Source organism: Pseudorca crassidens, chromosome 14, assembly GCF_039906515.1.
Source record: "Pseudorca crassidens isolate mPseCra1 chromosome 14, mPseCra1.hap1, whole genome shotgun sequence".
In the NCBI taxonomy this organism is placed as follows: Eukaryota; Metazoa; Chordata; class Mammalia; order Artiodactyla; family Delphinidae; genus Pseudorca; species Pseudorca crassidens.
In genome coordinates, this window is record NC_090309.1 from 71,878,674 (window position 1) to 71,889,728 (window position 11,055).

General features: G+C 50.1%; 1 protein-coding gene across 1 annotated transcript in view; it reads left to right on the forward strand.

Moving 5' to 3' along the window:
- Nucleotides 1–10,667, forward strand: part of ADGRF3 (adhesion G protein-coupled receptor F3) — a 30,204-nt gene extending 19,537 nt beyond the window's left edge. Inside the window, exons 4-13 of the mRNA XM_067703504.1 lie at nt 4,943–5,103; nt 6,104–6,164; nt 6,590–6,730; nt 7,178–7,351; nt 7,822–8,040; nt 8,526–8,735; nt 9,249–9,391; nt 9,533–9,537; nt 9,575–9,764; nt 10,171–10,667. Coding sequence (XP_067559605.1) covers nt 5,020–5,103; nt 6,104–6,164; nt 6,590–6,730; nt 7,178–7,351; nt 7,822–8,040; nt 8,526–8,735; nt 9,249–9,391; nt 9,533–9,537; nt 9,575–9,764; nt 10,171–10,548 — 1,605 coding nt within the window. The 5' untranslated portion in view covers nt 4,943–5,019 and the 3' untranslated portion in view covers nt 10,549–10,667. The remainder of the gene's footprint in view (nt 1–4,942; nt 5,104–6,103; nt 6,165–6,589; nt 6,731–7,177; nt 7,352–7,821; nt 8,041–8,525; nt 8,736–9,248; nt 9,392–9,532; nt 9,538–9,574; nt 9,765–10,170) is intronic.
- The last annotated feature ends 388 nt before the right edge of the window (nt 10,668–11,055 follow it).

Consider the following 11,055-nt stretch of genomic DNA (forward strand, 5'->3'; position numbering starts at 1 on the left):
GGATATGGGGATATATGTATATATATAGCTGATTCACTTTGTCATACAGCAGAAACTAACACAACATTGTAAAGCAATTATACTCCAATAAAGATTTTGAAAAGGGCTTCCCTAAGACCTAAATAGACATTTCTCCAAAGAAGACATACAGATGGCCAAGAAGCACATGAAAAGCTGCTCAACATCACTAATTATTAGAGAAATGCAAATCAAAACTACAATGAGGTATCACCTCACACCAGTTAGAATGGGCATCATCAGCAAATCTACAAACAACAAATGCTGGAGAGGGTATGGAGGAAAGGGAACCCTCTTGCACTGTTGGTGGGAATGTAAACCGATACAGCCACTATGGAGAACAGTATAGAGGTTCCTTAAAAAACTAAAAATAGAATTACCATATGACCCAGCAATCCCACTACTGGGCATACACCCAGAGAAAACCATAATTCAAAAAGACACATGCACCCCGATGTTCATTGCAGCACTATTTACAATAACCAGGTCATGGAAGCAACCTAAATGCCCATCGACAGACAACTGGATAAAGAAGATGTGATACATATATACAATGGAATATTACTCAGCCATGAAAAGGAATGAAATCAGGTCATTTGTAGAGATGTGGATGGATCTAGAGACTGTAATACAGAGTGAAGTAAGTCAGAAAGAGAAAAACAAATATCGTATATTAACACATACATGTGGAACCTAGAAAAATGGTACAGATGAACCAGTTTTCAGGGCAGAAATAGAGACACAGATGTAGAGAACAAACGTATGAACACCAAGGGGGGAAAGTGGCAGGGGTGGTGGTGGTGGTGTGATGAATTGGGAGATTGGGATTGACATGTATACACTAATATGTATAAAATGGATAACTAATAAGAACCTCCTGTATAAAATAAATAAAATAAAGTTCCAAAAACATTTTCAAAAATTCAAAAAAAAGGAAAAGGGCTTCCCTGGTGGTGCAGTGGTTAAGAATCCACCTGCCAATGCAGGGGACACGGGTTTGAGCCCTGGTCCAGGAAGATCCCACGTGCTGCAGAACAACTAAGCCCGTGCGCCACACCTACTGAGCCTGCATGCCACAACTACTGAAGCCCACGTGCCTAGAACCCGTGCTCTGCCACAAGAGAAGCCACCACAATGAGAGCCCGCGCACTGCAACGAAGAGTAGCTCCTGCTCGCCGCAACTAGAGAAAGCCTGCACGCAGCAACAAAGACCCAACGCAGCCATAAATAAATAAATAAAATAAAATAAATTTATATTAAAAAAAAATTTAAAAAAAGAAATAAGGATCATATGGGATAAAAGTCTAAGCTACCTTTATTCTTTAGTAACCTATTAGTTTACATAGTAAAGGAAGTTTTAAGATAACCTGTTTGGATACAGTTAAGAGAAGCCTAGACCTTTGTTACCAAAGACTCTACTGACATGGCCTGGAGGGCTCAAAACACAGAGAAATGGAAAGGGAAGTTCCTTTGCCCAGGGTACAAACTGGGACCTCAGAAAAGCTGCCAACAGGGATTAAAAACTCACTGGTTTCAAATTATCATTCTGTATATAGAGGGATAAAGGCCAATAGCGTTATGGTTGACCTTGGATTTGGGAGTAAGCAGGTGGCAGCAATAAGCATCTGTTTGTCTGAATCCCACACTAGGTCTAAGCCTGTGGGTGCTTCCAGACAACCAGTGACACCTGGGCAAAACTGAAGGCCTCTGTACCTGGCTGTCCTTAAGAAAGAAGTTGAGACTGTAAGATTTGATTTTTTTAAGATATTTTACCATTAGAGAATACAAAATTTGAAAACACAGAAAAATAGAAAAAACATACCAAATCCTACCATTTAGTGACAACTACTGTTAATGTCTTGGTGTATTTCTTCGATTGATTGATTCATTGAATATAAATATTACTTAAGGCCTGTGGTGAATGGTGCTAGGCCCTGGGGAGCACTGAGGTCAACACAACAGACGCTTTGTTGATCTGCAGCATCTCCTTCCAATCTCTTCCTGGGCATTTTTTTGTACATGCAGAAACGATTCAAACTTCTCTAAAGTTACAGGAACGGTCTAAAAACATTGTATAAGAAAACTCACTTCCTTAGTTCTGTTCGTTGTTTTATATACCCTGGACACCTCAACTTTCATTGAATCAGGAAGATGTTATCTCTCTTGTTCTTCTCACTTGTCATGAACTCAAAGGGGTTAAGATGAATAGGGTATCAATTAAGAAAAATTATGTTTTGGGAGTAGAATCCTTAGGGGTTTCTCCAGCTCCAGCTCCATCAACTTTCTAATGTTCTCTGAGTCACTTTTTCCTTCGGTGTTTCTGCTTCTAGGTGGAGCCTCTTCTGTCCAAGCAGTCTGTCCTTGCATCTCCTAACTGGAGGCTACCACTGCTCAGTCTCTGCCCAGCACAGAAGCAGCTCACCTCCAGGGGTCTCAATCCCACCTCTTTCTTCTGTCATTCCTGGTCCTCAAGAGGCCCTGTTGAGCACTGCCCAGGTCCACTTGGCTCTCTGACTGACCCCCTTTGGCGACAGTAGCAGATGCTGTTGGTGTCCATCTGAAACCACCTGCAGCTGCAGTAGACAGTTTCCAACTTGCTGATAGCGCCCCACCCCAAGCACCTGTGTCTTCTCTCTGTAGTTCTCAAAACAGATTCTTCACCGTTTTCGTTTTCGGAAATCAATTATTTACAAAGTCTTTGCTCCCATGCATGTATGTGCTCTATATGTTTGCTATTCTTTCAGCAGTGACCTTAGCCAGGGGTGGTGGTGAAAGTGGAAATGTATTGAGGCTAGATTTCTACCCTAGGTGGTGTGTGTGTGTGTGTGTGTGTGTGTGTGTGTGTGTGTGTGTGTGTGTGTGTAAATCAGCTCTTTTTTTTTCCCCCCTTTTTTTTTTTTTTTTAATTTGGCCTCACTGCGTGACGTGGGATCTTAGTTCCGCAACTAAGGGATTGAACCTAGGCCCCACAGTGAAAGCACCAAGTTCTAATCACTGGACCACCAGAAAATTCCCATCTTTCTTTTTTTAATTAAAAAAAAAAGCACGCCTATGGTTAGAAAATATGTATATCAAACAGCACACAGACCCATTCAGACTCTTAGTCTCATCCCCAGAAGCAACAACTAGTGCCAGATTTCTGATGTATTCTTCCAGAAATATTCCAAGTATAAAAAGCACAAGTATCTAATATAGATTCTCTTTTTTCTCCATAAAGGAGAGTATAATATACACTTTAAATTTCACCATATATATTGGGATTCACTCCAAATAGAGCTATTTTACTTTTTTTCCCATAAAAATGTTCTGTTGTTTGGAAATGCCATAATTTACTTAACCTATCCCTTCTGGACGTTTGGGTTGTTTAACTCATTTGCTATCACAAACAACTCTGCTTTGAACATCCTTATATACATATTTTGTATAAATACACTTTTGTCCACACTGAAGATTATCAATATCTTGTCTTTTGATAATTGGTAGGTGACAAAGAATATTTTCTTATTTCAATTTGCATTCCTTATACCTTAAGTTGGATGTTTTTATATGTTTATCAAACTATTGATATTTCTTTTTCAGTAAACTGCCTATGTTGCAGCAAAAATAGAAATGAAGTTTTCCCTCCTCTGAGAACAAGGAAAATAAAGGGAACAGTGAACAGGCTAGAGAAGAAACATAACCTGGCCTGAAAGAGTTAATCACTCCTTGGTTTACTTTAACTGTCACTAATTTGTAGTAACTAGATTTGTACTTTACAAAGCTAACCTCACTCCCTGGCACTATGTAATTTACATTCGTCACCTATCACCCCTAACTGTGTGAGTTACATCCAGTGCGTCTCACTCCCTATTATGTCCTGGCACTTACATTCTATACGGCCCTCATAACAAATCACCCCCTATAATTTTCGCATTTCAGAAACAAAATCACCGGCCGATAAACCAGAGGCAAACGGACACAATTACCAGACTGCTTGACCCCAATTACCAGGCGGCCTGACGCCAGCTATGACTGTTTTGAAATAATGCAAAGGAAAGGAAGAATGCAAGACCTTTGATCCTTATCATATGCTCCGGACTACGAGCCCCACATATAAAATCTTCCCTGTTTCCCAAGGAGTGGAGGCACAGTTGTTGAGGCGCTAGCCTGCTGTGTCTTCCCTTCTCCCTGGCAGAAAGATAAAGCCATCTCTCTCTTCCTCCAATATCTGTCTCCGTATTTCTGTTCGGCCTTGGTGCACAGGGAAGCCGATATTTCGGCAACACTTTTTCCTGTTTTTGCCCATTTTCTTAATGATGTGTAAGATAAAAAATTCCTGTGTTAATATTAGCCCTTTATTCAATCACCGTCCTACAAACATGTTGTCTTTTGCCTTTTTAACCCAACATTCTTTTCACCCCCAATTTAAAACTTTGTATACAGTCTAATTTATTTCCTTTCTGGCTTCTGGGTTTTGTGTTGTGTTTAGAAAAGCCTTCCTCACTTCAAAATTATTTTGATAATTTATCCCGGTATTTTTCCAGATTCTTTGTTACATTTAAGACTCCAGTCTATCTTGAAATTATTTTAGGATAGCAATCAGCTCTAATATTTGCCTTTTCTAACCTTGGCTCTTTGATCAATGACCCAGCTTCCCGGGAGTTCCAGAACAATCCAGATTTCCCAGATCCTTGGGGATGTGACTGTACCTGGCTTGATACATGGTTGGTTGTGACCTAGGGCCCCCAAGTCCTCTCCTGCTCACTGAGTGCTTGGCCCAGACCCCAGCAGGGAACCTGGGCAGGCCTCTCTCACCGGGGCGTGTGGGCTCCAGGTGGTCCCACAGTGACCTGGACACGCATTTGACTGTAGCATGGGCTGTAGCACTTCCTCTGTAAATTCCTCTGGCTCCCTTCCACTCTTCCCTCCCATCCCATCTGTGCAGGGCCCTGCCAGCTCTTCTCTGAGGAAATTTGCATCATGCAGCAGCGGGAGGCCTCTTGAAGACTGCTTCACTGAGCCATGGTCTGCTCGGCTGCCCCTGTGCTACTCCCGGCCATGACTCTCCCTCTGGTGGGATCACCACTTGTCCGAGAGTCCCAGCCTGTGAGTAAGACTGGGGTGAGGGAAGACCCAGGGAAGATCTGCAGAGGTAACGACAGAGGCCCCTGGGTGTGAGAGGCAGCAAGATGTGGGATGAAAGGATGGATGGAGGCGAGAGGGCTGGAGGGAGAGGAAGTAATGTATTTTTAAAAAGGCTGGTTTGTTATAAGATCTCCGAGAGTTCAGCCTTATTTTTCAGGGTGTGGGGATAGCTTCTGTTTCTTTATTTGAATTCCCGTGAACACCAGCGATGCCTGCTGCACTCTGGATAAAGGCTCTTCCAGTCAGGCTTGCAATTTAAAAACAAAAATAAAAACTTTCCAAACTTGGGAACCCTTGGCGTAGACGACAGGAGAGAATCTGAGGAAAGGCAGCAGAGTTAGTTTAGAACTTTATGATTTGTGTTTTCTCCCAGGTGGATATCTCTATCTCTAGCCACATCCTTATCTAGATCAATATCTGTTTTTAGACTGATCTCCTCACTCACACACAGTTTTGAGAGAGGGAGGAGTTGGTGAGGAAATAATTTACAGGCACCAGAGACTAAGGTATTGCCTGCCACTCACCCTCATGGCAATGCCTATGGAGGGAATAAAGCCCCCAGGCCTCTGGGCCGCAGGCAGCTCTGCCCAGCGCCCACAGCTCCCTCTGGAGCTCCAGACCCAGCCATTTCAATTAGCCTGGAGGCACGGGGACGGGTACATTCAGGAAGGAATTAAGCAAAGCATGTTGACTCTCCAGGGTGTACCTGGTTCCTGGGTTCAGGTGGGCTTTGCCGGCCTGGGCGGGATCCCTGGTGCTGCATCCCTGCACCTCCTACCAGAAGCCTGCTTTCCCCTCCTGAGGTGCCCGCTTGATTCCAGGCAAAAAGAGGAGATTCAAAGAGACCAAGTCCTTCCAGATTAGCCAGGCGGGCACCGGAGCGGCTTGGGGAAGAAGGTGTCCCCGGGAGAAATGCGGAGTCAGCTCTCCTCAGAGGTCTCTCCCCTGTGCTCTGTTCCAGGGACAGGGTCAGGCTGGAGGGGAATCAGGGCAGCAATTGGACCAAGAACGTGGAGCAGGTGGTGAGTGGACAGACAGGAGGGGGGGGGGGGAGGGGGACGGGGAGCCTGGAACGAGGCAAGGAAAGAAAGAAAGGTCTGGAAGAGGGCACAGCCAGGGGGCTTAAGTGGGGTTAAGAGAGAGACTGGGTCTGGCGCTGGTCACACAGGTCTGAACACAGTTTTCTAGCTGTGAGGCCTTGAGAAGATCCTTCCTTTTAGAGAGTCTTGCCCACGGAAGGGGGTCGTTGGAAGGGTGATATGAGACAGCGCGTGTGAAGGCACCGTAGCTGGATGAGCAGTGACCACCTTCCTGGGCCCTGTCTGCACCTGGACAGGCTATGGGAGGTGCGATGTGCTCTGCTTCCTGGCGGGGACAGCGAGGTATGGGGCCCAAAGGCCACAGGCCCGTAGCTGCCTCTCCTCTCCAGCTGTCCCCTCTCCTACAGAATCGGTCCTGGTCTCCGTCTATGTACAGCTGTACTTTTCAAGTGAGCACCAGCCGGCGGCACTCTCTGGGCCCATGACTCTCCCCACCGCCTCGGCTTCCTCCGCCCCAGTAACTCTCACTGGCCTCAGCCTCACAGCTGGTGGGGTGGCGGGAATTCTACTGACCCCTGCTCCTCAGTGGCTCTTAGCTGCTTGCATGGGAAGGGGGTTCAGAGTGCAAGGAGCCCAGCCCTCCCGCAGCCCCCTCGTCTGAGGTACTGTGAGCCCCTCCCTATTTCTTGGAGGGTGTGCGTGGCCCAGCTCCTTCCTCACCTCCCATCAGACAGACCTCCCCCTCCTGCCCCACATCCCATCTTCTAAACTTTGGCAGAGGCCTAAGGGGAAGATGACCACGGGCCCGGGCCTCGCCACTGCCACCTCTGATGCCTTTGCCCCACACGTGCTGATGCTTTGAACTCAGGCTGAGAAGGCGGTGCCTGTGACCTTGGGATTGCTCCCGATACCCAGCCTCAGAGCCTCACAGGCATCAGGCGCTGGGCTTTCCCGGACAGCCTGCTCACTTCTTATCCCCCTTCCCTCTGTCACAGAGTGCGATGTCACCCACAAGGGGTGTAGCTACTGTGCTTGCCTCTCCGGGTACCAGTGGAACACCAGCGTCTGCTCCCATCACCAGCCCTGCCAAACCCCCGTCAAGCGCCGGCCTTGTGGCTGCCTTGTCTTCGGCCCTGCTGAAGCCGGGTACTGCCAGCTGCTGCCACCTGGTGAGGAGGGTTGGGAACGTGAAAACCAATGGCCCTGAGTGAAAGGAACCCTCTCTGTGTTTTTTTCTCTCTGACCCCCGTATCTCTGCCAGCTAGTGGCTCCTCTGGGTGAGAGAAAATGCCAGGCATCATAGCAGAAGATCACAGGCCCTGCGCCTGGGACAGGAAGAGGGAGACTCCAATGAACAACAGGGCTCCGAGACAGGTGGACAAAGAGAGGAAGTTCCCTCCCTGGGGGAGGGGGAGTCCTAGGATAAAAAGCTTCCCCGTTTGGTTCCCACTGACAGTTAGGGTCTTCCAGGCTGGATTGCGGCAGCCACACTCCTCCAGGGACAAAAGAGAACAGAAAATGTTAGGTGGGGAGGGAGGGAGGAGGGATGGGCTTCAGAAGATGGGGAAGGAGGGAGAGCTTAGCTGCCTCAAGGGCCGCAAGTTCCTGCTCTGGGGGTCCTATCTTTTGCCTCCCACAGTCCCCGCGGCCCTGAGCCTCAACTCCTGGCTGCAGACGCCTGGCGACACCCTGAACATGACCCTCCTCACAAGCCAGGAGACCACCAACCTGAACTGGTTCCTGTGGCCCACAGGGAGCCCCAGCCCCATCCTCCTGCGGGCAGGGTCACGTGTGTCCTTGACCTCCAGCCGGAACCGGGCTGTCCTTAGCATTGTCAACATCTCCCATAAATGGGCAGGTAGGCCACCTGTCCTTCCCTCCTCTCTCCTCCCCTTCTTTTTTTCCTCCTCCCTCTCCTTCTTGTCTTTTCTTCTCTTCTTTTCCCTTATCTCCATTTATTCACTCTGGGGAAACTAAGGCTAAGAGGCCCATTGATGTGAAGAATTATAATGAGAGAACGCTGAAAGCGTGGTCTCAATTTCAACTGAGAACAGATGCAGGTTTTTCTTCACGATGTTGAAATGGCAGCAGGTGGTGCAGGAAGGGCATCTACTGGGGGCAGAGAGGTTCACCTTAGGATGCATGGCTACAGGCTAATAACAAAGGGTCAGGATCTCGTCTTCCTCCTAGAAATCCTTTGGGGGACAGGGATCTTTCCTGCTGGGGTTAAGCTGAGGCTGGATGGAGAGGGCAGACCTAGGGTGTGGCTGGGGAAGCAGCAGAGGCCCTGTGGCGCAGGTGGGGGCCAAGTGGCCAGGAGGTGCAGCAGGTGTGTGTCTGCAGGTGAGTACTTATGCTGCTTTGAGGCCCGGGGATTCAGGTGGGAGTTGCACCAGATGGTGAGGGTGCCCCTGCAGGTGACAGATGTGGCTGGGCTCCCAGACCAGCTCTCCATCTCCTGTGCCACCTCCCCTGGCTTCCAGGTGAGCTGCTGCATCCCCAGTGCCCACCTGGGCTACACGGCTTCCTGGAGCCCCAGAGACGGCAACGAAGGTATGGAAAGGGGCTGGTTGGCAGGGCTCAGGGGAGAGGGGGCAGCTAGTTGCCCCCAGGCAGCTGGCTCTCCAGCTCCCTGGAAGCAGAGGTTGCAGTTCAACCTGGGTGTTCAGGGTCCAAGTCCAAATCTGTTTTTACCCCAATTCTGTTCATACAACAATAAGCACACGTGTGTAGACAACTTTTGCATAATGCTTTCATTCACACGATCTCCGTGAACTCGCACGATATTATTCTGTGAGGTTCATTTGATGATGGTCCCATTTTACAAACGAGTTCACTGTGGCTTCAGGGCCTGGAACTAGTAAGAGACGCCCAGGGAGGGTCCCCTTCCCCCCGGATCCAAGCTCTTCCTTCAGTAGTTTGATGCCCACATACAATTCAGCTCATCTTCACCGCTTCATCCACTTCTGAAATTGCTAGAGAGATCGCCGAGGCACCTCTCAGACCCCTGGGGTCTCGGTATGTCCCAGGCCCAGTGACCGTTCCCTTCTCTTGTCTCCCCCTCAGCCTCCTTATTCAACACGCCGGACTCCCAGTGCTTCGTGCTGGCTGTTCAGCGCTGCCCTGCAGCCGACACTACGCACACTTGTGACCTGCAGAGCCCGGGACTGAGCCCTCTCAGGGTTGCCGTCTCTGTCACCATCATCCAGGTACTTGGGGCTTGGGGTCCAGGTGGCTGACCTCTCACCTGCTCATCCTGGGAGCTGCTTCCTCATGTCTCCCTGTGCTGGGCAACAGGGCCAGACCCCACACACTGCATGGGTTTCTGCCCAAGGAAAGGCTCGGGCTAGACTGGGTTGCTGAGCCTTCCCTGGTATCATTTTCAGATGGAGACAACACCGCCCTGAGGACTCTTCAACTATTGCCTGGAACGTCACCAAGGCTGGCCATGTGGCACAGGCCCCGTGTCCCGGGAAGAGGAGGGGCATGGTGAAGAGGCCCTGTAGGCCTGAGGGGGGCTGGGGGCCCATCCACAGCAGCTGCATGGACACGGGGCTCCTGGCCTTGCTTCTTAGAGCCCGGGTAAAGCTTCTGACCCTGCTGCCCACGTGCCCCATCCTCCACGACCTATCCCTTCCTCACTCAGGACCCAACTTTAGAGTCCTTTCCCCCAGAGACCCAGCCCGAAGGGTATTCAGGTTCTCTGAACTGGAGCCCTGGCGGAGCCAGGAAGCAGGTGTGGGCCCCTCAGAGCGGCCAGAGCTCTCATGGCAGGGAGGGTGCAGGTCCCAAGCCTTAATCCCAACAAGGGTCTGCCCCACAAAACTTGGTGTCAGTTTCTTCCACGTGGCTCGCTCCCCTCTCTGCTTCTGGCTCCCCTGGGACAGGGCGTGGATCTGGGGAGAAAGGAGCTGGACTGGGGAGGAGGTGGCCCCTCCTTCTTCAGGGCTCGCCCACGCCCACCCCCCTGCTGTCTTATCTGCCTCAGCTGCTGAGGGCAGGCCAGGGCTGGCCTGTGGACCAGGTACCACAGACCTTGGCTCAGCTGCTGGAGCAGGCAGTGGTGGTGACCCCACCCACCGACTCATTGGCACTGGTGGCCACCATGACAATCCCGGCCAAGGTGGTAGCACGTGCCAGAATACAGCTCAACGGCAGTGCCCTGGAGGTGAGATCCTTGAGCCACATCGGGGCCAGCTGGGTAGTGTGGGCTGGCAACTCTTCCCCTCCGGGCATTTCTGTCCCTCTGACATCACCATGGGCTGTCAGATGGCAGACTCTTCTAGAGTCCAAGTGTCTGCTCCTCTGGTCCATTTCTCCTCTTGGATACCAGTCTCCAAGGCCACGGAGTGTGGAGGAGGCCTGATGCTGGGAACACATGGGAGGTCAAGGAAGGCAGGGAGGGGTGTGGAGACAGGAGTTCAGAGGCCTTCACACACATGCAGATATGCGGATATGACGTGAATCCCCCCGTGCCCACACACAAGGTACCTACGTGGAGATACTCAAACGTACTTGGCTTTGCTGGACTCACCTAAACCAGCTCTCAGTATAGGCATCAGTTGCTGACCCAGAAGCTGCAACCAAAAGAATAATCGGGGACAATGACACTGCACTGCACACCCTTCGTGTCTGGGAATATGCATCACACGGGGGTGCAGACGTGCAGGTGGCCCTCTACTTCAGAACGCGTGCCCTCTACCTCTGGGCACCATTCCTAGCTTTACAGACCTGTAGGCGTCCCCTTAGGACCTGGGTGGCCTCAAGGGATGGAAGGGGGAGAAGGGTCATCAGACGGAGGGGTGGGATGTGCATGAAGGGCCACATACTTGAAGATGCCCCAGCGGTTAGCTCAACAGCCCTCCATTCTTCC